Below are 26,599 nucleotides of genomic sequence, written 5' to 3'. Positions count from 1 at the left end.
ATTCAACTTTTAGTGGAGTATTTTTTTTAACACTGGTTTTCTTTACTTAAGTAAAGAACGTATTTATAAGTTTGATGTTATTTTGCCACCTCTGGTACTCTATGATCATATGTGACATCTTTCTTTTTGTTTTCAATGGCACAGGGCAAGCTGGTGGTTTATGAAATAATACTCTGATAAATTCATTAGCTGAAAGACAAGTTAAAGTTGGTTTATCATTAATGTTTATGGTACTCCTATGGTCAGTTTATTATCACCAATGAGCCTACAGTCTTTGGACTACAGGCATATATATATAAAGGCTTGACCCAGTGTGGAGCCTGAATCCAGAGGTATTTAAATTAGTTCCAAAATAATTTAAGTTTTAGAAACTTTCTGAACCTTAAGAAAGCCTAAATATATACTATATACCAGAGGTGTGGACTCGAGTCACATGACTTGGACTCGAGTCAGACTCGAGTCATTAATTTTATGACTTTAGACTTGACTTGAAAAAATGTTCTAAGACTTGTGACTTGACTTGGACTTTTACACCAATGACTTGGGACTTGAATTGGACTTGAACCGGTTTACTTGAAAAGACTTGATATTTTACCCCAAATATAAAATTTAACATGCATATTATATGGAGATTGAAAATGTGACGTCATTCACGGGTAGAACCGCAAAGGATTCTGGGAACTCGTGGCAAGCGGTACTAGCGCACGCAGGCTTTCAATTAAAATCAGTCACACAGCGATAAAAAGAAACACAAAAATGTCAAGAAGCCGTTGTATTATTAACTGCAATAGCCGGTCGCATGACAGCCACGGGAAGCCGACGGGTAAAGAGATCGGTTGTTATCGGATTACGTCGTTGAAGAGAAATTGTTCGAGCCATGTTTCCAAAGTAACAAAGAGGCGACTGGATTGCAGCCATTCAAAGATCAAATATAACGTCCCAGAACACTCCAGCTCACAGGTTAGTCTGCTCCAAGCATTTCCACAAAGGTCAGTCTGCTGTTGTAGTTAATGCGTCATTTTTCTTAACATAATTAGTGATATAGGTTAAAGGCAAGTCTGGCGCTGAACAGAAATTGTCGCGCTATGCTCCTTTGTTTATTGTGCATAAATAGTGAATTGTCCTGACACAATATTGCGTTTTGCTTCTGTTATTATGGTACATTGACAAAAACACATACTTTTATTCACAGGATAAAACAGGTTTTTTGTATCACTAATTGTCCAGTACGATTACAGCATACAATATTATTGTCACTGCTACATTTCTGTGATGGGTACCAGAAATTATTTCCACTACTAATTAATTACCGTTGAGCTCAAAGGTCCTATTAATAAACGGTTAACGAATGTGTATTTATGAAGACGATTTGTGAGACTGGTAAACTTATGATACGTACGATGGTCTTTCGTTCTACACGGTGCATTTCAAGGTCCTGTAGCCATCCGGCGGTAAACTGTACCTGGGCTTGTTGCAGTGACCGGAAGTTACTAAACTTCATGAGTGTATGCGCTCACTCCAACAACCGTATGATTATAAATATGCATATAAATATGCTAAGATGAGATAGCTGACTTCATCTAACTAGCAAATGTTTTCCAGGCTACGTTGGTGATACAGTTTTTTTTAATGTGTATGATATTTTTGTCATGCGATTTTAAAGCTGGTCCTACAACCGCATCCAAGAATAACATGCAGCGTATCTCAGAACTGTCGGTGAAAATTATTCTTGGAGCTAAGTTTAATTGAGCTGCATTTTAAAGAGGTGCAATTTCACAATTTGTGTATATTTTCTAAGTTCACTATTTTGTATGTGTTGAGAAAAACACAGATTTTAAAATTACATGGTCTAATATTTACATTTAGCATAACTGCAACATTATTTTTTCGTTTGTTTTTTTTTAAAGACTCGAAAGGACTTGAAATTCAAAGTTTCAGACTTGTGACTTGACTCGGACTTTTACACCAATGACTTGAGACTCGACTCTGACTTGCTTGACATTACTTGAGACTTGACTTGAGACTTGAGGATAAAGACTTGAGACTTACTTGAGACTTGCAAAACAATGACTTGGTCCCACCTCTGCTATATACTGTACTACAGAAAGCATGGAGTTTTTGTGTCCCCTAGATATCGTGTCACCCGTTTTATTTTGAAAACGCACACCGGATGTGTTGTTTCCAGCTTAACGCATGAGAGCCTACGACTTAGAAACAGCGGCTGGCGGCTGCTCTCTCTCTCTCACTGCTTTCCCCTTGAAATCAAGGCGCATTTTAAAACTTTGTTTTTCTTTCTCTTATTTTCGGAATCAACCGGACTCCACGCGAAGCCTGTTTTTATCCAGATGAGCTTGCCATGAGCATCACGCGGCTGGAGACCTAAACCGTGGGGTCTGGACGAGGTGAAGATGCCTCATGGACCGCTCCATCACCGCCAGTGCGCCAGTTCAGGGCATCCCGAACGCCGAATAACAAAGAAATGCCGAGGTTTAGCGTCAAATGGGTGGTTGCGGTGGTGCTGATTGGGGTGGTCGGCGGCGCCTTCTTCTTCTGCGAGTATCTCATCTACTTTCCGACCATCCTCAAGTGCGCCTGGCCGAAGATCAGCCATGCTCGCGGCGGAGAGGGCATCGACGGCCACTCGGTGGACTCTGCGGTCCGCGCTATGGTGCTGTCGGACACGCACCTCCTCGGAGCCGTCGGAGGACACTGGTTTGACAAGCTGAGGAGGTAATAATTCATTTGCATGTATTCTCATATATATTTGCCCTCCATCCGTCCGTCTGTGCCCGGGGCTCTGCAGGAGTGATTTGTAAACAACAACATCCAATAACGCTGACTTGTGTCCAAACGCGCAGGGAATGGCAGATGGAGAGGGCTTTCCAGACCGCTCTGTGGCTGCTCAGGCCCGAGATAGTCTTTATTCTCGGGGACATCTTCGACGAAGGCAAGTGGAGCTCGCAGAAGGTAATGTAGAGCTCCCTGTTTTTCTTCTTGCATTGCTCTGCACCCCCCCCCATTATGATAATTATGATGGTGTTCGAGTATGTAGATGCAGAGCAGAAGCTCTGTGTTCTCTGGTCATAATAATCCTAATCTTATTACCATCCGGGCCCCAGAGGCTGCAGGTTTTTGAGGAAAACAGCTGCACCAGTTATCCTCTTACCCCTCCATGGTACATCCATCCTGGTGTGTTGGGGGGGAGCTTCTGGGAATGCTCAGAAATCTATTACTGGGTTATAAAATGGAATCTGTCAAGACAGATAGAAGCAAGTGGAGCGAGAGGAACACAACACAAAGCCTCAGACAGTAAAATCTCCTCTAATCTACTTTTCCCTCCACCCACCCACTCGCTGATTCCTCCTCATTTTCACTCTTTGAATGGCAACTCTTTTAATTTGTATTGTGTTAAAACAGGAAGGGCCTGCGTGTTTGAATTCACGCTGAGAGTACTGAGACTTGATCTGCAGCAGGTGAATAGATCAGTCTGTCATTTATTTCTTTTGCTGGCTAATCATTTGCCTCATTTGTGTCTGAGGAGTTCCTCCTGCAGCTTAAGAGGACATCTTGAAATTAGTTATTGTGGTTAGAGAACTGGCCACAAGGGCAAAGGTGTTCAACGTACAGTGGTATGAAAGAAAGAAAAGCATGATGATTTTAGCATTTGTGGTTGATTCACGACGTGACTGGCTTCCACTTGAAGGATTTAGAGCTTGCACACAGAATAAAATATGCTAAGAGTAATAAATGGTGCAAAATTGTCCCCATTTTGCTCTGCTAACAGTCCAAAACCCTACTTATTTAAATTAAATCAGTATAAAGAGTAATATAGAAACAAATTGGCACATTTCAGACCCCAAATTCAGGAGCCGTGTTGGATGTTTGCTTGATGAATGACCAGCAGTTCCATAACCATTCATTCTGCGAGCAACCTAACTGATCAAATACTTCATCGTTTTGGTTGTAGCCTCAAAAATTGTCCCACAAAGAAAAGCTATTCAGTGTAAGCAAAAAGAAGCGTGTTCTCAAATATCATTCACCAGTTTTAAATTTGCAGAGCAAGAACGTCTAAAAATGTGAAGCTGCGCTCAAATATGTTTGGTTTCTTTTCTGTCGACAGTCTCACTGTTTTGAATGAAAATCAAGGCGAGGGTGTCGTATTCGCCTTACAACTGACTTTAAAGATCACTCTGTTAGTGAAATAGTCTCCTATTTGCTCATTCTGCAAATCTACCAAGTGTTTATTTTGCCTCAAGCCTCAGAAATTGACCAAAAACCAAAAGATATTGAACATATGGTGTTAAAAAATGAAGAAAACCAGCTTATCGTGAAATAGAAGAACTTGAAAACGATGATATTTGGTGTTATGTGCTTGATTTACGATTTGTTTGAGGCATCTTCCTTCACTCTTTCTTCTGTAAATGTTCGGAAAAACTGCCGGCTTTGTTTATCCGACAGTCAGACAACCAAATATTGTTTAACTAAAAATTACTAAAAAGAATCAAATCTTCTGCTTTTTTAATCCACATACTTTCCCACACACTCATTAATCCTCTAAATCACCTAACTGATTAATAAATAGTTACATTTAGTTTGAAAATGTGGCCAAATCAGAGATGAAAACTGCTCCAAATTCCCACATCCTATAAATTCTATAAATAAGAGACACGACGTATGAAACCCACAGCACTGATGCAATTAAAGGCTGTTTCTGTGTGCAGTTTCAGTCCCGCAGAAGCAAAACTGAATCTGAATGAAAGCAACTCATCTCAGCCGCCCGTGAGGGCTGCTGGGCGACCCTCAGAGATCCCATTAACGCTTGTGAGCTTCTTCGGGGAGTTTTTCTTGTTTGAGGCCTGAAACTTCAGCTGTGTTCGTGTCGTTCTCTCCGCAGCACTGGGAGGACGACGTGCGTCGCTTCCACAGGATGTTCAGACACTCCACTGACACGGAACTGGTTGTACTGGTTGGAAATCATGACATCGGTTTCCATTACGAGTAAGCACATTCTGTATGCTATTGTTTTTCAGTTTTCATTACATAACCTTTACTCTGCGACCGGTTGATCTGGTTTTACTTGGCCTTTGCCTGAGGGACTTCTCTATTAAGCACAGGTTTTACCTCTGACTCAGTATGAACGATTTTCAGCGCTATTCTTTGTTGCCCTAGTTACAGAAATACCTGCCTCCTTGAAAAGTTTTTAAAGCAAGAGAAACATTAAATGTGGCACCCAAAAAAGTCAATAACTGTCTTTCCTACTACTACACCGCACAGCAAGAGGACTTTGTCTACATTACATAAACTGCAAGGAGGCGATTGAATATTTCCATGAGGCAGTTTTAATAAGACAAAGCAGTGGCTGGATGCATCACATGCAGTCAGGTCTGAAGCCATCGCTGGAGGGTCTTTGCTTTGTCTTGTTGCTGTAGCAGTAATGTGGTGCTTTCACCGTAGTATATATTAACAAGTCACATTAAAAACTAAGAGATTTACTAATATCGGTGTTAAAGGTAGTGTTTTTATTGGAGGCAGTCTCACATTTCCGTCATGCAGCTTGGTAATACAGCAAGCGTGTATTAATCCACAGATGAAAATATTCAGCAACAAATACACTGCTTGAGTATTGTTTGCTGGAAGCTACAGCTGTGCCCAGCTGTTTCAAGACAGTACTGAGCTGTAAAGAGGGAGGTTTGTGCTACATGTTAAATATTGACAGACTAATGAACTGCTGGTATTGTTCGTTTAGGGTTAGGTTCACATCAACCCATTTGTATAGTAATTCCATCTGCACGACCAAATAGAAATATTACAAGAGAAGAACTATGGAGGAATAACAGGCAGCATCGTCTACTTTTTGAAAATAGTCTCTTTTGGCTTCTGGCTAAAATGCAACTTAACCCCAACCCTCTGCGGTTCACTGGAGATCTGATGGATGTTAACACCAACGGCAAAACAACAGAAAATTCAATGTCTGATAAACCGAAGCAGAATGCATTTTCAGATACATTATGCAAAACACAAAGTGTCTGTAAAAATAAGTGTTAAAAATAAATAAAATCAGTAAAAAGATTACATGATTATATTGATAGCAGGTTGGATAAAAAGAAGGAAGGAGACGCCACGTCTCATTGAAGTGGAACTGCAGTTATGTAGTGCTGACCAAGAACATTTACCCAAACAGCACTTTTATTTTTTATACTTTAAGCGCTTAATCTACCTCACATCCACGGCTGCTTTAGACTCACCAGTTATTCTAACGTGCATGTCGCTGGGCACAGCGAGATCATGCAGACTCCACACAGAACGGCCTTGGGAAGGTTCAGCCTTCTTGCTGTGAGGAGATGTTGCTAACGGCTGCACAGAAGATCTTGATTCTATAAGTCTTATCTTTAACGACAAGTTATTTCAGAGACTATAAAGAAAAACAATCTGCATCTTCTAGGTTCTTTGTGAGATCAAGTGCATGCAGTATTAGAGAAAGGAAAACCAGCAATTCCTTATAAGCAAAGAACATCAGGGAGGAAGAAGTCCTGATGACCGGTTAGGGAATGAGGGGAAAACAAAGGTACAACACACAGAGACCACAAACAGCAAACAGGACAAAACTCACGCCACAGCAGAGGGAAGAAAAAACGTTTATGACATTATTCATAATAATTAGATAATATAATAGCAGCATATAAACCAACTCCATATGGAGTGAAGAAGAAGTGTTCAGTGTATCATGGGAAGTCTTCCATGCATAACTTATGGATGGCTCAAGTTCACCTGATCTTGCTCTAACTAAAGATTTTAAACATGCAGTAGTCAAACCCCTGATTAAAAAACCTGCTCTTGATCCTACGGTTCTTGCAAATTACAGGCCTATCTCCAAACTACCTTTTCTTTCCAAAATTCTTGAAAAGGTAGTTTACAGCCGAATAATGGCCTTCCTGGAAAAGCAAAATGTCTCAGAGGTTTTCCAATCTGGTTTTAAACCCTTTCATAGCACTGAATCAGCCATTTTAAAAGTTTTTAATGACATATTTTTAGCTACTGACGCTGGGGACTGTGTTGTTCTTGTGCTTTTAGATTTAAAAGCTGCGTTTGATACCGTGGATTATGCCATTTTATTCTCTCGTTTGGAGCACTGGTGGGCATTAGGGGCACAGCACTGGAGTGGTTCAGGTCCTACTTGGCGGGGCGAACTTTTTGTGTCAGTCTCGGTGACTATGTGTCGTCCTCCGCTCCCCTCTTGTGTGGTGTCCCACAGGGCTCAGTTCTAGGCCCCCTCCTCTTCTCTTTATATCTGCTTCCTCTTGGTTCTGTACTGAGAAAGCACGGCATTGCTTTCCACTTTTATGCTGATGACTGTCAGATCTATGTCCCTCTAAAGAAAAAAGGCAGATACCTTACACAGCCATTACTTCAGTGTCTCGATGACATTAAGGCTTGGATGTCTGTTAACTTTTTAAAATTCAATGATAAAAAGACAGAGGTGATGGTTTTTGGTAGCCCCACCGAGACCCCCAATGTGTATGTAGATTCCCTGACCCAGTATGTTAAGCCAACTGTCACAAACCTGGGGGTCAAAGTGGACTGTGATCTGAAGTTTAATAATCAAATTAAGGCAGTGGTAAAATCTAGCTTCTTTCACCTCAGGCAGCTGGCAAAAATAAAGCCAATTCTTTCACGGCAGCACTTTGAGACAGTGATCCACGCCTTTGTTAGCACTCGGCTGGATTACTGTAATGCACTTTATATTGGGGTCAGCGCATCATATATTAGTCATCTACAAAATGCAAAATGCCGCAGCTCGTCTTTTAACAGGCACTCGAAAGTTTGCGCACATTTCCCCTGTTTTAGCTTCACTTCACTGGCTGCCCATTTCTTTTAGGATTCATTTTAAAATTCTTTTATTTACTTTTAAAGCTCTCCATGGCCTAGCCCCATCTTATCTCTCTGAGCTGCTACAGCCTTATACACCCACCCGCTCTCTCAGGTCAGCTGATCAGCTGCTCCTGAAGATACCCAGGACTGGGCGTAAACTTAGAGGAGGTCGTGCTTTTGCTGTAGCAGCTCCAAAACTGTGGAACGAGCTTCCTTTAGAGATTAGACAGGCCTCTTCTTTATCTGTTTTTAAGTCACTCTTGAAAACCCACCTCTTTACCCTGGCCTTTGACACCACGTGAGATGTTGGTTTTTATTTTTATTTCAGTTGTTTTTAGGTGATTCGATGCTGTTTTATCTTGTTTTTGTTTTAATATAGGGCTGTTTTAATTTTATGTTTTATGTGTTTTATTTATTTATTTTGCTGTTTTCTGTTATTCTATTGTTTTAACTTATTTTCTGTACAGCACTATGTTCCTGTGCTTTAAAGTGCTTTATAAATAAAATTGGATTGGATTGGATAACTGTAGAACAAAATAGACACACTAAATAAATCACAATGTGCCCCTCATCGAATTTCCTGGTCATCTTACAATATTCCTTCAGACCTACACAAATCTATACAACATCTTTTAGGTGCGAGATACACCGAAAGGAAAGCAACACAAATCCAAAGAAGATACTTTGTTCAAGCATCGTTAAATTGGAGCCAAATAGTGTGCAAACCTTTGACATGTTTTCTCAGCATGCTTTTTAAACTATTGAACAGATCATTTGATCTAATTGATCAACTGTCGCCACATCCTCCCTTCAGTGCAGTTATGACACGGTAGTTTTTCTTTTCTTTATGCTCTAATGGAAGTTTCTGACAAGCACGGCTTCTCCTCCTATACGCGGCATGTTTGAGAGTGTTCAAAGACAAAACTCTGGACATCAAGCTGTCTCAAGTCCAAGTCATGGAAAAGGCTTTGAAATGGCGTTCACACGCCCCACTTTTTTATGTTGTGACCCATTCAAGCAGGGAAAAAATGGCAACTCGCAGCCCTTCATCAGAGGTGACACATTCCTGTTAGCACTTGAAAGCCAAGTTTTACCTTCTTTAAGCGTCATTTTTATCACCCCGATGATGAGAAAATGTCAAATATTTTACAAGACAAAAGGAGAGTTAAATGGCCTTAAAATTAAAGGTAATTTTCTTTTCTTTTTTTCCCTCCTTAATGGCTAATCATCTTGCAACCCTTCATATTCAGCTGTGGCCAGTTATGACAGAGCCCACTGATTTCAAAGGCCATTAAGAAATTATGTTAATATGTGCTTTTTTTGTTTTGTTGGTTGGCCCAACGTTTTCAGGAAGGAGATTTATTTGTTAAAAAAACCCTGATAAGATTTTGTAAGATTGTGGTGATATTCGGAGCAAAATTAAGAAGAAATCTAAAAAGAAATTATTAAAAAAAGAAAGCAGAAGATGAGCGATGAAGAGATTTATTTATTTCGTCACTGCCTTTGTTAAGAATTCCCATAGAAAAGTCATAAAGGAAAAAGATTTTAGCTTTTATTTTTAATAAGGTGGTTTCACTGAGGTTTTATTGTCTTTCTGGTAATTTCTTTAAACTACATTTTTTGTGATGGATTGCATTAAATTGCAGAAAAGTTGTGTTCATTGTGTCCAGCATGTAACAGCCTTCTTATAGGAGACTCTTTTCTTAATTTCTCAGGGGAAGAAAACACAATGTCATGCTTTTTTTTTTTTTTAAATGCTTGGTATTTGACATGTGTGACTCAGAAATGTGAGCTTTTGTAGACATGCTCCTATGTGGTTTGATTCTAGCCGAGCAGCGGGAAGCATGCTGGCACAGCTGTTATGTAACGGTGCGTGATAGACAGGCAGACACGGCAGACTGAGCAGCAGGTTTTTGTGCTGTGTGATGAGCGTATTGTGTCTCCCTGCAGGATGGACTGGTTCAAGCTGCAGCGGTTTGAGAAGGTCTTCAACGCTTCCTCCACCAGGATCGTCACCAAAAAGGGCGTCAAGTGAGTGACGGGAGGGTGAAACATAAATGTAAACATAAAAACTGGTGACACGCCTGCAGGACAAACATGTGACTCAGCATGCGGGAAGGTCGACGGTTTAATCCCCTGAGTCGGCCTGTGCCACAGAGGTGCTTTTAGACGAGCCAGGCAACTGTTCCCGAGGTCTTAATTGTGTGTCGGGAGATTGCGCTCAGTTTTAAAAACAAAGTACCCTCCATAATATGATGGATTATAAGATAGGATGAAGATGAGACCCTTTAATATTCAACTACTGTGAAATTCTTGTGTTCAGCTTTAAACACAACTTGTTACAGGACAGCTTAAATAAAAGGAGAAACGCTCAGGAAAATTAGATACAGTCTTGTTTGTAGGGTTTACCCATCAGGACATATTAGCACGTCTTAAAATGACATAAATACAACCTCACATGAACAGCAACCTATGGCATGTTGCTTTTTTTCGGTTTATGGTGAAGTTCACAGTCAACTCAATGATAGTAAGTTGCCCTGGTCCTGTGGCTGAAAAACAACCGCAAATCGTGACTCTTCGATTGCTGTGTGTGGCAATCAGTGCGAGGCGTTTCTGTTGATATGCTGTGTGTGGGTTTTGCCAGGGGTGCTGCTTTATGACCAAATGTCCACTTTGGTTTCATCTGTCCACAGGACATTGTTCCAGAAGAGGTTTGTTCAGATGTAAACCTAAGCCATGCTGCAAGGTTTCTTTTAGGAAAAGGAAAAGAAAAAAAAAAAAAGCCCTATTAAATATTAATAATTGTAAAATTATAACATGTGGGAATGATTTCCTCCGGCAGTCTAATCAGTCATTTAAACATATTTGAAACAGTGCCTGTTAATAATGGTGATAAAACAAATGAGTCGATAAATGGACATTTATTAGTTAACATGGTAATTTATGGCATAAATGAAGCAGTCACATGGAAAAAGTATGGCTTATATTGGGTTACATATATTTGTTAGGTTTGCTGATTATCAGAGCTGCCTGTGGGAGTAGCAGACATCTTATTTTAAACTTCTTGTTGGTCTTTTTTGCCACTGAAATATGGTGCGCCATTAGGCCAAGATCTAAAGAACCCCTTAGAGTCTTCAGGAAAAAGACTGAAGTCTGTAATAATTTGAAATAAATCATTAGACTGCAAGGAAAATTATGTACAAGTGGCGGAGAATTCAAAGTGACTCCCAAACTGTGCAGGACTGCCAGGCCCAGAAAATTCAAAAAGAAAACTGAAGGAACACAAATGTCAGGAAGAAATCTGCAGGTAACAGAGTTGCTTCTGCAGTCAGAAAATTGGACCTGTATGCAAAGCATGCCAGGAGAAGAGCCTTTGCTGTCCACAAACAACGGTTTGTGTGTGTGAATACGCAGACAAAGAGCAGACCTGTGGAAAAAATGTGCGACATGCTCAGAGTTAGGATGCATGTTTGGCACAGAGCAGAGACAGCCTCCAGGAGAGGATCATACCAGCTCTGAAACGTTATGGTTTGTGGCCCCTTCAGTGCCTTAGGAAATGGGCAGCTTGCGGTCATTCAAATATGAATCCTACATCATACGCTGGAGTGTTCGCTGCCCTCTCATCTCCACGCTACTCCTGGGAAAATAACAGAGGCAGCCGTCAGACACACCATAATGCAGCAGACTAAACTAGGAAACCGGTCGAGAGACTAACGTGAAGCCACGCAATTGTCCAGTGTCGGAGAGCGCTCCACCACACTCTCAAGTAGCTCCTCCGATGAGGCCTGATCAGCTGCAGGTGTGTCATGGTCTTCAGGTGTGGCCAATCACCTGCCAGGGCCACACCCACCAGGCCTGAAGGTGCCTGTAAACACCTGCACCCACACACCTACATACACACATATCTACAAGCAGGGAGAACAGGGACAGTGAGAACACTGGACTCCTGGCAGATCGTTTTCAAACACACCGCTGTCTTTCGCTGCTCAGGTTAAATATATATGAGTCACTTAGATAACTTAAAAATGTTATTGTATTTTATTTGTTCCTAAGTAAATCCGTTTGGCTGAGATTAAAGTTATAGTTTTTACACAGCTGAATAAACGTCAAGCAGACAGCTGATTATCAGAAGTGTGAGATGCTCAAGAATATTCTCCAGTGTCCTGTTATATTTTAGATAGCAAGGAGTTTATTAAACTTCACCGAAACAATCTGCAAATTTCATTAAAATGTAATAAACTATCATCTTGTCTTTATTTTTAGTTAGCACATACCTTAAACACTTAAAGCTGTAAGCTAATGATAGTTATATAAGAGCAGATGCTGCTGGTGCAATAAGCTGAACGTTTTACATCCAATGGATGATGATCTGATTAGTCGACTAATCGCAAAAATAATCGGTGACTAGTCGACTATCAAAATAATCGTTTGTGGCAGCCCTACACACAACACAGCCTAGAATAGAACACTGAAGGCATCCAACTAAATACAACTAAAACTTGAACCATAAGAACAAACAAGGCCCTTTTTACTTCTAGAAGGAGGGAGGGGGGGCTAAATTAAAGCAACTCCTCTATAAATAGAAAAACTAAGAACCAACTGATAAGATAAAAGGCTCACCCAGGGAGATAGTGAGGAATATAAACAAGATAACATATAATACAAAAGAAACTAGGAACAAAACTCCCACATAGATTATTCTAAAACCAAAATGAATCATGAACTCACAAAAATTCAAAAGCCAACTAAGTGATCGCTGAATGCATATTTACCAGAATTGTGCTGAAGGTCACGGTCATATTTGCCATTTTACAGGTACTGTTCTGTCAGGTATTCGCAGGAAAGGGAAACAAATGCAGGGTATTAAGTCAAACACAAGGAAAGACAGACGGTGATACAGTATGACTTAAACAGATAGGAGCTGAGGCTGTAAATAGACACGTGAGGCTAACCAGGGAGAGTGGAAACACCAGCCTAACAATGCACACTAATTAAGACAATAACACAAGAAGTAGAACTAGCAACAAGGCACCAGAGAGAGCAGACTTACAAAATAAAACAGGAAGTAACTAAATGGGGACTCACATAACAGAGACGACAAAATGCAAGAAGACATTAGGGAGGCAAGAATAACGTAAAGAATCAAATATCTATTAAGAAGTCTAAAAACACTAGGACAGCTAAACTAGCCAAGCAATTCAAAAAACTAAAATTCAAGAATAGTCACGGAAAAGACTAAATAATAATGAAAACTCTCCAAAATATCTACGAAACTCACAGACCATGAGATTTTTCCATTTCCTCAAGAACTGGTCAGATTTTACTGAAACAAACTGAGGATTTTTATTTGTCATTAGTTTGTGCAATTCAGCCAACCTATGAGAACAAAACGTATCACTTTCTTTTTGTACTTCACACATTACAAAACCTGTGATTTGTGGTGGATCGAGAGCTAGATGAGCTACTACGTCACTGGCATTCTGGTTTCTTTGTGCCTCGATGTCACACGTTCTCTTGTCCACGTTCGTTTATAATTGTCATCGGTCATCATGTGTCATTTAGTATTTTCATTTGTAGAGATAAAACGGAGCTTAATGACTCCAGTATACTTCTAAAAATAATTTTTAGGCTTTAGATTTTTACAATTCTTATCACCACTTAATGATGCTGACAGTGAACCGTGGCTAACAGAATTAGAGCAGTGCTGCAGAAACCTGGGTTTAAAATGTTTCTGCACAAAAGATTTCAGACAAACTAGTAACAGGATGTGTGTTTAGATTTTATTTAAAACAGAAGCGTGGAAGTAATAAAAGATTGTGATGACTTGTGACTGTGCCAACTACACGTTCCACCTACAGGAGCTTCTCAGCCATGAAGCTCCCGGTCGGCATCCTATTACAGCACCAAGTTGGAATTCAGTGAGCTTTTTAGAACAACCCATTCTTTCACAAATGTGTATCCCCCCACTCAGGATTGTGTCAGAAGGCCATCTGGTGTAAAACTGCTAAATCAAAACATGCAGAAGTACCTGCTGTGATAAAGGAGCAGCTTTCCTATTCTTTCACAAATGTGTTTAAAGACAGACAACAAGGCTGGGGGCTTGATTTTATTCCAGCAAAAATCACCTGAAACACCTGAAAAAACGCCAATTAATTGCATTAGAACACATTAGAACGTCTCTCATAGATAGTGATAATGTGCAGTGTTCTTGTATGAAATATAATAAGGTCATAAATGATCCTTGAAACTCTCGACTGGTCACTTTAGGGTTAAAACATCCAGTAAATGCTTGTGCTCCCTGCAGCAGTGCTGTAACATATTTGCATTTGTTGCGTTACATTTACATGAGAACAGGCCTTTTGTTGTGTTGTAATATATTATAAAAGGATCTAAACAAAAAGCCCAGAGAATGGTTATGTGCTTCTCCCTTTTTTTTTTTTAGCGGCGCTGATGTAAAACGCCCACAGTGCAGCAGTGTTTGTCCTCCATGTGAGCTCTAGTTTTAGGATCTATTTAAAGCAGCTGTAAGCAATAATTTTATAATAATGTATCAAAGGTGACGTGAAAACATTGTGGCAATGCGAAAAAAAAGGAGGGCCACACATACACAGAGATTAATGCTCTGGATCCGCAGCTCGCCCTCGCCTTTACGGGCCCGGCTCATTGTTTTACTCTTCTGGTTTACTCTCATCACACGTTTTCAGCTCACCAGACAGCAGACGCACACAGTTATCCGCAAGCTGGCGAACACAGAGCCAGATATTTCCCTCTGGAGTTGGTAAAAAACAGAGAGTGAATATTGGACTTAGATTTGTCAGGTGGCCAGAAACGCAACTCCAAACGAATTCAGATGCGGCTTTGAGAACTGCAACTGTTTTCTAACAGGTTCGCCATCTACTTAAAAGCCAATGATACTGGGATGTTGTTTTGTTGATAACGATGCTTTTCCTACATTTCCTGCCAGACTAACTGAGAATCTCCTTCTCTCGTCAGTTTTCTGCTGGTGAACAGCGTGGCCCTGCACGGCGACGGCTGTCCCATCTGCCAGTCGGTGGAAAAAGAGCTGATCAAACTCTCCAGGGACCTCAACTGTTCTCTTCAGGTGGGAGGAAAATTTCTAGGAGTCTTTCGCACATTTTTACACTGTCAGCGCCTCGAATGCACTCTGCCACTGGCACTCGAGATGCACGCACAGAAAATTAAGACGTACCCGGAGCAGGTGTTTTGATCTTCTTACACATCCAGTGTTTATAAAAGCACATTAGAAGTGGCGCCTGGTTTGTGTTTTTAGTTTTTAGGGGGGTTTTTTTCTGCACACAGCACCAGAACCAGAGGCAGTGTAGCGATATGAAATAAAAATGTTACCTGATGCTTGAGGATGCTTTGTGAGGTTGTGGACAAGACAGCTGATGAATTCTTTATGTTTTCTCCTCTGCAGAGCGCGCAGTCAGGGAGCGGAGTGATGGACGGCTGTGAAGGCTCGCAGCTCTACCCTCCCACACCCCCCATCATGTTACAGGTAAACTGCATGACTCCACTCAGACTTCATCAGAAGCTGATAACATTTAGCAGCGGAAGACGTGATTAGCCTTTTCAACACTCGCGTACCCGAGCGTACACTGAATGCGTTATCGGTCTCTGTTATGGCCCCCGAGTGGCGTCCCAGCTCTACGCTGTGGACGAAACAAAATCCAAACACCTCATTTTGTGCAAAATTCAGCTGCCTGTGCTGGATACAAAAGAAGGGAGGGAAAAAAAGTTCTTTTCCAAAGTTGTAGTCTTTTTTTTTTGTCTACGTCTCTCTTTTTGTTTTCCTAAGGGCAGAATCTTCTTGCTGCGCTCCAGCAGAAGAAAAACAACACAAAGACCTTCACAAAATTTCTTTCTACAAAGTAGTATTTCTGGAAAATATCCTCATGGTTTCATTTAGAATGCTGAAGTCTTCACATCAGCTTCAGCTATGATAATAATAATAATCTCTTCTCTGCTGTGCAGAGCGGTGCATGTCTGTCAAACTTGAGTCATGCTGGGAAGGTATCGCTTCCGGTACCCAATCTGTTTTTCAATGTACAAAAAAATCATTTTGTGTTCTTTGGTGTGCATCTGCTTTTTTTCTTCCGTTTCTATTTTCTCCGTTTCCTTCCTGTGTCTGTGTTCGCGTTTACCTTTGAGTTTGGTTCTCTGTGCGTCTTGTTGTGGTTTTACTTCCTGTTTTTGACCTATTTAATCAGCACTCTGTGTATATCTAGCTGTGTCTTTCTTTCTGTCTTTGCTGGACTGTCAGTTTTCCCTCCTGAGCTTCTTGCCTTCATCCTCTGTGCCTCCTGGCATTCCTGGTTAGTTTCGCTTTTGTGACTTTGATGTTTTCCTCTTTGGACGATGGTTAATCAGACTTTTAATTAAAGATCTTTGTCAGTTTTTTTTCATCCAGCCTTTCTATCTGCATTTGGGTCTTCCTCTCAGCTGACCCTGTAATCAATTAATATATTTAGAACTTCATACTTAATTACTGATTTTGGAAACACACGGTTGACGTTCAACATTTTATACTTAACAGGGACCTATCATGCGCTTTTCCATCTCCATATTTCTACTTTTGCTTTCCACATACCACAGTTGCAAATAATTTCAAAAAATTGGCCCCCAGTTCAAACTGTTTCTCTCACTTAACCTCGCTTTCTTCTAATTGGCTGCCCCTCACAAGCAGAAGCTTTCAGCAGGAGGCAATGAAGGTTTCAGTGGTCACAGCCAGAGTTGTCTAAGAATACCACAATAATATCACATTAAGCCAATAACAGAAAAAACAAAACTGCGTGAAGATGGAGCTCTTGGCTCACAGGGATCACTTATTCATACACTGATCTCAATATTTGAAACTGGGAATCTTAAAAAAGGTTATCAATCATTGTACAGACACTGACAAAAAACTACAGTTTTTTTATTATATATTGAAATAAATGGTGTAAAACAACCAAATAAAATTTCAGCCAAATGTTATATAAAAAAAAAATATATATATATATATATATATATATATATATATATGTTTGCATTTTTTGAACAGTATTTGTGATCCAGACGTGTACCAAACGTTCACGTTTGAAACTAATTTAACAACAATTTAGGCTCAACAGCTGCACATCATTTAGAGCTTTTAGGCCTCCAATCAGCAGAAAATATCTCAGCGGAGTAACAATGAATGACTGAAACGAGGCTGAATTTAAATGTTTGCATCAGCCTTAAAATACGACTTTACCCGTCCTAGTTTTCAACCAAATTTAGAGATAAAGGTGATGTTTTTTAAAGGTTAGCGATTGATCGACAAGACCCTGAAAACAGCGTCCACTGATTGCTGTGTGGTTTGCAGGGATGTTGGGTTAAGCTGTAAGTTCAACTCTATGAAATGACCATTACACGCTGCTTTACAACAGGTCTGCAACTGTGTTTGAAGCTGACATCGAACAATCTACTTAAATGCTCTGTCAGCTTTTTTTACATTTAGGAGACGTGTCTGCATAAGAGAATTAATTATCTATTTTACAAATATACGATTTAACAGAAAATGAAATGAGGTTCAAAAATGTTCGACTCTCTAATTACCTGTTTTGAAAACTCAAACTTTAATTCCATCGTAGTACAGACCTGCAGAAAATTAGGGAATATTTACTATTTGTGAACATATTGTCTGTCTTATGAAGGCAGTAATTCATAATAACACTATCCTGTGTTATAAAACTGTGGCAGTCACCTCTCTCTCCAAACCCATCAAATTATGGCATCTGATGGTAAAATATGCAGCACAAAGGTCAGGTGTTTTATGTTTTAGTTGATCGCAGAAAACAGTTGTGCCTTTAAGTGAAGCGCCCTTGAAATTGCATTAAATAGCAATAGAGATTAACTGTCATTTGCCTATGACACTGCCTTTATTAACTTTATTTTTTGAGGATGGCGGGCTGCTTGTGTGTGCAGATCTGAAAAGGACAATATGTGCTCCTTTTTGTGGCAAAGCTCAGTTTTGAATGTTTGAGAGAGACACACCACATTGTCAAAAGTATTCACTCATCCATCCAAGTCATTGATTTCAGGTGTTCCAATCACTTCCATGACCACACGTGTATAAAATCAAGCACCTAGACATGCAGACTGCTTCTTGTGAAAGAATGGGTCACTCTCAGGAGGCGATTTACAACCTGAAGAGGTGATAAAGCGATAGATCTTTCAGCCCAATTCTACTTTTTCTACATAATCCATCATACAAAATGTAATCAAATGGAAAAGTCTCTTTTTTTAACTTGTTTTATCAGTTTTAATCTTTTAACTTTATGCATCAAGCAAAAATTTAATTATATGCAACATTCTCTGACTTGAATAAATTAGTTTAACATTTAAACCTATTTTCTACACATTCCAGCACATAAAATAAAATATTTTTTGTGTTTACACTCAGTCTTTCAAATAGATGCAAGTAAAACACAGCAGAAAATCAATAAAGTCAAAGACTCAGCGGTCCTGTTGCTCTATTTTCACCTGTAAAGCAGGACTGGGGTAGGCGGAGGTTTACTCTGGTGCAGGTGTGCCGCGGTCAGTTGAAGAATCCGCGAGTTTCTCTGTGAATTTCTCATTACGTCGTTGCGCACTCGGTGCTTGCTCGGAAGTTTAGGGGTTTTTTTCGCTGTAAAAAGAAGTTTTCTTCCCACGCACGATGGACACTAATGTTTTTGTCACTTTTTATGGAATCAAACTCAAAGTAAGGTCAGTACTTCCACGCTTTAAACGCTGCACGCTCATACTCTCTCCCACAATCGATGTGATCCATTGTTGATCTGCACACAGCTGTTGTCACTAACGGCGCACTCGCTTACGTCACTGTCGTGAGACATTCTTGCAAAAAAATCACAGTTTTAGTAACGCAGTAACGCAGCGTTCCTACGGGAAAGTAACGGTAATCTAATTACCGTTTTTGCAATAGTAATCCCTTACTTTACTCGTTACTTGAAAAAAGTAATCAGATTACAGTAACGCGTTATGCCCATCTCTGATGCCAACTGTGCAGTCCAGTTATGAAATTTAATAATAACAATAACAAAGTGGAAGTGAACAACAACGAGACCACCTAAAATCACATAATGGGGTCAGTGGATGCTAAGGTGCATACTGTGCAGAGGTGACAACTATCTGCAGAGGCAGTCGCTACCAGAGATGGGCAGTAACGCGTTACTGTAATCTGATTACTTTTTTCAAGTAACGAGTAAAGTAAGGGATTACTATTGCAAAAACGGTAATTAGATTACCGTTACTTTCCCATAGGAACGCTGCGTTACTGCGTTACTAAAACTGTGATTTTTTGCCAGAATGTCTCACAACAGTGACATAAGCGAGTGCGCCGTTAGTGACAACAGCTGTGTGCAGATCAACAATGGATCACATCGATTGTGGGAGAGAGTATGAGCGTGCAGCGTTTAAAGCGTGGAAGTACTGACCTTACTTTGAAACTCGCGGATTCTTCAACTGACCGCGGCACACCTGCACCGGGGTAAACCTCTGCCTACCCCAGTCCTGCTTTACAGGTGAAAATAGAGCAACAGGACTGCTGAGTCTTTGACTTTATTGATTTTCTGCTGTGTTTTACTTGCATCTATTTGAAAGAGTGAGTGTAAACACAAAAAATATTTTATTTTATGTGCTGGAATGTGTAGAAAATAGGTTTAAATGTTAAACTAATTTATTCAAGTCAGAGAATGTTGCATATAATAAAATTTTTGCTTGATGCATAAAGTTAAAAGATTAAAACTGATAAAACAAGTTAAAAAAAGAGACTTTTCCATTTGATTACATTTTGTATGATGGATTATGTAGAAAAAGTAGAATTGGGCTGAAAGATCTATCGCTTTATCACCTCTTCAGGTTGTAAATCGTGTTTTTAAAAAGTAACTAAGTAACTAAGTAATTAATTACTTTTGAAAATAAGTAATCAGTAAAGTAACCGGATTACTTTTTGGGGGAAGTAATCAGTAATTAGTTACTGATTACTTTTTTCAAGTAACTTGACCAACACTGGTCGCTACAGACTTCCATGTGGATGTTAGATTTCCTAAGAACAGTGTGTAGAGCTTCATGGAATGGGTTTCCGTGGCTGAGCAGCTGCATCCAAGCCTTACATCATGCAGTGATATAGAGCATAGTGACTATTCACGCTTCTTCATCTGGCAATCCGATGGATGAGCCTGGGTTTGGTGGTTGCCAGGGGAACGGTACTTGTCTGACTGCACTGTGCCAAGTGTAAAGTTTGGTGGAGGGGGAATTATGGTGTGGGGCTCTTAAAAAACTCTTAATGCTTCAGCATACCAACACATTTTGGACAGTTTTGTGCTTGGGGACGGCTCCTTCCTGTTCCAACACGACTGCGCATCATTGCACAAAGGTCCATAAAGACATGGATGAGCGAGTTTGGTGTGGAAGAACTCAACCCCATAGAACACCTGTCTGTATGGCTGTCTGACCTCACAAATGTGCTTCTAGAAGAATGATCAAAAATTCCAATGAACTCACCCCTAAACCTCATGTTTAAGCTGCAAAGGGTCCGACATCATATTAAACCCTATGGATGTGATGTCACTCAAGTTTATATGTATGTGAAGACAGATGAGTGAAAACTTTTAGCAATATTGTGCGTCTCTCAGTCTAGTTCAATGCACTATCCTATTATGGTCATCTGTAGTGCTAAACCAAAGTTTTGTAGCTCCAAAGTTGAACAGGTAAGAAGGTAACACCTGAGAAACTTTACAAGTCTCGTTTTTTTTGGCTATTTCAACGAACAAAGGAGAGCATGATTAAAAAACCTCCCATTTACATCTCTCAGTTGATACATCCTTGATTCCTCTCCTCGCTTCATAGTCCCTCCCAACAGAGATCGGAGGAGGCGATAGGGAGACACGAGAAGAGAGGAGTCGAGGCAGCAGTCATTTGACAAAATGAGACATCCTCGCCTCTGTGGTTCATTTTAAAGTGATGCCAATTAAATCTGATGTTGGCACAACCACATCATAAATTCCTTTTATTTAGCCGACTGCTGCTGTATTTTATGATCGTAAATGTAACAGTGCACCAGTGTGACAAGATATTAGACGCTTTTCTTAATCGCACACAGGAAGGTTTGATGTACTTAAATAACTGAAACTGCATATAAAGAGGATAGCTGTTTAAAGAGCCTTTCTTTTTGCAGTATATTCCAAGCGCGTGCATGAATCTTTTATACACAACAGGCAAAGAAACACTTCCGCGTGTGCATCCAAGGATTATAGCTCCTCCAGCAAGCCTCCTCTGGCTCTCCAATGCATTTTAGGGACAGAGACATCCTTCATCATTGTGTGCTGAGATTGATTCCTGAGTCACAGGCGGGATAGAGAGGATAGAGGAAATAAAGAGGCACTAAGTAGATAAATGAGAAAAGCGTCCTGTAATTTATATACAAGATTTTAGCAGGTGATTGGTTTAATTAGTCACATGACACAGGTTGAAACTTCTGACCGAGGTTACGCCGCACACTCTGGGATCCATGCTTTATATAAACTTCCTTCAGAGGAAGCCCTTTCAACTAAAATCATCATTCAGTCCAGAAGGTGTCATGAGTGTCATGGTGTGTTGAGTGTTACGATTCAGTACTCTCTCTGTGACAGCGACTTTGACGGATTGCCCGCTCTATCTGGAAGAATTACACGTTCAAGTCCAGTGAAACGCAGAGTGGCAGGAGAACCATGTCTGGCATCGTGAAACTTTGGGGAACGTGGTTATTCTCCATGTTCCCTGTGCAAAGGGCTGTTTAGACACGTGGATCACTGCAGATGTATTTATGAACTGTTTGATAGGGGAATTACGTGGCTGGGTGAAAAACTTGACACCAGAAATGCTGTTACTGAGCTGCCCCTCAGCCTGTTTCCTGTTCTTCCATGAAAAATCCGAATCCATGCACGTTTCCCTGACTGTGTGCTCCGTTCTGCAGCACTATCCTCTGTACAGAGTGAGTGACGCTGGCTGCACAGGACAGGACGCCGCGCCGCCTGAAGAGCGACACCTGCTGTTCAGAGAGAAGTACGACGTGCTGTCGAAGGAGGCCTCACAGAGAGTGAGTACTCTGCAGTCTCACCACACCGCCTCCGCTGTCTGTCTTTTTTTTTCTTTCCTTTTCTCTCAAAGCGCAGATCTGTTCTGAAGTGTTTTCATCCAATTAAAACGGCAAACAACAGCCCGCCGTCAGAAATAGTCTCGTATAGAAACAGCCGACGATGGTGATGATGATGGTGATGATGAAACTGGTGATGTAAGGGAGCAGCAACCAGCCTCTGAAGCGGTTATGGGTTTCTCTCCTCAGCTGCTGCAGTGGTTTAAGCCCCGCCTCATCCTCAGCGGACACACCCACAGCGGATGTGAGGTTCTCCATGACAACAAGTACCCAGAAATCAGCGTGCCATCCTTCAGCTGGAGGAACAGAAACAACCCCAGCTTCATCCTTGTGAGTGAAAGCAAAATCGTGAACTTTTTACAGTGTGCGAATTAAAGTCGGCATTTTTCAAACAGCAATAGATGAAAAATAATCGAATTAATCTGTATTATAGAGAGAGATTATTAAGGTTGCCGGATGGCTGGGCTGTTTCTGTGTGGATTGCCTTTTCTCTCTGTTTAGCTGCCCAGTGCACAACCTTACTGTTATGGTTCAGTCTCAGTGGCGTACAGTAGTTTTTGGCCCCAGCAGATATACTTTGAAAGCCACTGCTGAGCATGCAAACACTGTAAGCAACTAGCTGATGAACACATCAGAGAATTTAGCAGCTGTGCCAGATGTTTCCCTCAGGAGAATCAATAGGGATTGAGCAGTTGGTTACAAACTACATCTGGCACAATATGAGGTTTTACTTCACAGTTATAGAGGTAAGAAATATACATATATCAACTATAGATGTCTATAGAAAATCCATCCATCCATTGTCTTCTACTTATACTATTCAGAGTTGTTGTGGGGGCTGGACCTATCCCAGCTGTCATGGGGCGAGAGGTGGGGTACACCCTGGACAGGTTGTTACGCTCATCAAATGCAGCTCTAATTCATTGCAAGTCAAAATGACCCTCAGCTCCCAACATCCAGCCACTGTTTCGAATCTAAATGGGCTGTAGGCGTGTATGTGAGCATGAATGATTGCTTAGGGCAGTGGTGATTTGAACCCCCTTTTGACTCCATGGCTGCCTTCATGGTTTAGATTCAACAAGGTGCTGGAAAAACTCTTCAGAGGTTTCAATCCGAATTGACACGACAGCATGACAAAGTTACTGGAGATTTGTCAGCCGCGGATCCGTGATCCACAACCACGTTTGCATCAATTTCACTTCCACCAAGGAAGGAGGTGAAGATTTTGAATCTTTTTTGTGAGAGTGTCCTGAGCTGACAAATGGCATATTAAACCAAACCAGCACCTCAAAGTTCAGGTTTGAGTTATTGTTCCAACATATTTGAGAAAGAAATTATCCTGTTTCTTCTTTTTAAAAACTCAAAATCCCAGAAGCTACAAAATCCTGATTCCAGGTGAGAATATGTCCCTGACTATGTGCTCTGTCCTTTGCTGCTCTGGAGGCTTTTGTTTGAACTTGATTTAAGCAGAAACTCTTAAAATAAAGTTAAGAGGAAAACAAAGATAGCATTAAACTAACATGATTTTGTCCAATATCTGTGACAGAGAAACATTCAGAACAATGAGGACACGCAAACTCCCCGAAACCACCTTATGTCAGGCAGCAGTACTTAATAGTGAGCTAGAATCAGGTGGCCTAAATTTGATGTTTTTCTTTCATACAAATAGTTTCTTAATAAAGTGTTTAATTATATAGTAAACAATCTGCTGAGGTGAGATTCTGTTGAATCTGTTGTTCCTTTGTTTACAGGCTATAAAAAAAAACTGATTCATTCAGATAAAAAAAAAAATAGGAAGAAAGGAACTCAAAATGAGCTCCTATTTTTAATCTTCGGAGGCCCTCTGGTGGACGAAGAGCTCTAAGCAGCCACCTCTGCCAGTATAAACATTACTCATCACCTCTAACTCACGTTATTTCTCACTTCTCCCCCCTTTCTTCTCCCAGGCGACGGTGTCACCGAGCAGTTACACGCTGTCCAAGTGTTTCCTGCCGGAGGAGAGCACGGTGATCAGCGTTTACTGCTCGGCCGGCGCCTGCCTGCTGCTGCTGTTCCTCGCTCACTGTCTGTGGATGAAAGGCCTGCTGCAGTGCCTCAGCCTCTGCCTGCTGGGGAAACACAAGTCTCTGTGAACTACATTAGCCACAGCCCACCGGGACAGAGCCATAAGCTGGTAATTTGGTGTAAGTTGATGTGAGGATGCTCTGTGTGGACCAAAAACAACGACAAGAAAAAAAAAATCTGTCTGCACAACCTTGATTTGTTTGTCCGGGTGTTTAAAGGCACTGTGAAGGACATTATATGATTTTTAAATGTTTTTAAAGGACTCAGAGTTAATCACTACTGGTACTGATGATGGCGATGGTGATGTTAGAGCCTGTGACGGAGGCCCAATTGTTCTTACAAATCATCAGTTTTAACTTCCTCGGAGGAAAAGTAACCGTCACTGACTTCACCGCTGAGTGAGAAAGTACGCATGCGTGGCACGGGTAGCACAAATCAAAGGAGTAAATATGTAAATACTAACTGTCCCTGGTCTGGTTTAAGGTGGTGAAGGTGCTTTAAGTCTCTTCTCTCTGATGTTACCTGTGAGCCGATGTGAACGCACACTGATCATCTCACTCAACTCTGAACACTCTTCGTTTCTGTCGTCGATGTCAGATAGTCCATCCGGGTTCCTCATTGTTTTTATGACGCATATCAGAGAAAAAACAAAAAGATATTGTTGCTGATTTTCTGTGCCAAATGTTTGTGAAGGTTTTTTGCCAAATCGTTGGAACGTTTCTGATGAACTGTACATAATAAATAATCAGAATCTTAAAGCCTGTTTCACAGTTTTCTGGTGGACGAGGGAGGATGTTATCACACGCGACAGACGAAATCCTTAATATATAGGTACAAATATTTTATGTTTGCAGATTCATGTGAAATAAAATATAAGAAAATCGGTTCAAAATTTGTTTTCATTTGGGGTTTTTTGCATTTGGTTTGCTTGGTTGTTTTTTATTTTAGTCATTTTATAACTAAGAAAACAGCTTTTAGCAACAGTATAACAAAGTACCTTCATTTTTTACTTTAATAATGTGCAGGATTAATCCACTATGTTTATTTTATATTAAATTATTCACTATTTATTGATTGATTGGATTATAAATTCTATAGAACAGACCTTAACTCTGACCCAGTTTCATCTTTTTAGCTGTGGTTAAAAAGATGGTTTTGACTCTAGAATACTTTGGTATACAGACTTGGTCAGCCTAATGACTGCTGGTGCCCGGGTCCCGTAGCTTCAAAACAAGCCTGAAATCATCATCATGATGCTTTTCATTACACTTGAATGAGATCTTTGTACTACTATGCTGTGCTTTATTTCTGCCAGACGTGGCGCTGTACTTTATGGCCAAATGTCCACTTTGATTTCATCTGTTGACAGGACATTGTTCTAGAAATCCTGTGGTTTGGTCAGATGCACATTTGCAAACCTCAGCCATGCTGCCAGGCTTTCTCCTGGCATCCTCTCCAAACGAGCCATACTCTAATTGTACTGTCATGAACTTTAACATTTAACTTGCTAAATGATGCCTGTAGAGTCTGAGAGTCATTGCACCGTCTGAGGTTGGGGTGAGTTTGCTGGAATGTCCACTCCTAGGAAGATTGAGAGCTGTTATACGTTTTCCACTTGTGTATAAGCTTACTGACTGATCAAATTGTTTTTAAATGGTTGTGTGACTGTGTAGGCTCTCAGTCATGGATATGATAGTCTTGAGAGCTTGAAAAGAAGTCACCTGGACTTCTTTAATTTGTGAAGAAGTTTTGCCTCACCTGGTATTTAACACCTTGGTGGGGTCTGCTCCTTTGTTTAAGTCATGCTGAAGGTCGTTGGCCCACTATTAATCATGTGACTCCCCCACGAGCCAAGGTGTGAAAAAAAGGCATGGGTAATTACCATTACCGGGTCAAAGCTGTGAAACCTAACTGCCCCAGCCCACCTATAGCTATAGGGCTTTGGAGTCAGCTGAGGAATTGTTGTAGTTTTTTTATGAATTTGTTAATTAGCATAAAAGAAGGAATGTCTGGTTTATTAGTAACTTTAAAACTTAAGTACAGAAAACTTTATATTTACCATCTTCTTATCTCTTACTTACAGTTTGGCAACTAATGTCACGGATTTAAATCAGTATTTAAAATTTCAATCATCTCTTCTCTCAACACTTTGTTCTTATCTCATAGTAAGTGGATCGAGTTTTTATCATCAATCATTTCAGGTTTTGAATGTGTGATTTCAGTTTTATGGTAACAATACATTTTTAAAAATGTCACATGAAAACTCAGAACTAGCACAATATTGTTGTCCAATTCTATGCATTCCTAGCACACACAGCCAGCCATTATTAACTTTATTAGCTGAACCTGCCTTCTGTGAAGTTTAATCAACCAGAACTGTAAAATCTGGTAAAACTGTTTATCATGATCATCTCAAAGTTAAAAACAAAAAGATACCGAAAGTACCCAGCTTCACTCTCCTCACAATAGTTTCAAATATTACTAACA

The 26,599-nt window shown here is 40.4% G+C and overlaps 1 protein-coding gene across 1 annotated transcript; it reads left to right on the top strand.

Annotated features, from left to right (window-relative positions):
• The first annotated feature begins 2,175 nt into the window (after positions 1–2,175).
• mppe1 (metallophosphoesterase 1) lies at positions 2,176–25,004 on the top strand. Its single transcript, XM_082514122.1, has 9 exons — positions 2,176–2,730; positions 2,859–2,967; positions 4,895–4,998; positions 9,820–9,900; positions 14,863–14,971; positions 15,308–15,388; positions 21,869–21,991; positions 22,238–22,378; positions 23,995–25,004. The coding sequence occupies exons 1-9, from the start codon at positions 2,480–2,482 to the stop codon at positions 24,178–24,180; spliced, it is 1,185 nt and encodes a 394-aa protein (XP_082370248.1). The 5' UTR covers positions 2,176–2,479; the 3' UTR covers positions 24,181–25,004.
• The last annotated feature ends 1,595 nt before the right edge of the window (positions 25,005–26,599 follow it).

Source organism: Aulonocara stuartgranti (assembly GCF_965226115.1).
Source record: "Aulonocara stuartgranti genome assembly, chromosome: 18".
Classification (NCBI taxonomy): domain Eukaryota; kingdom Metazoa; phylum Chordata; class Actinopteri; order Cichliformes; family Cichlidae; genus Aulonocara; species Aulonocara stuartgranti.
This window is presented reverse-complemented; position numbering and strand designations above follow the sequence as displayed.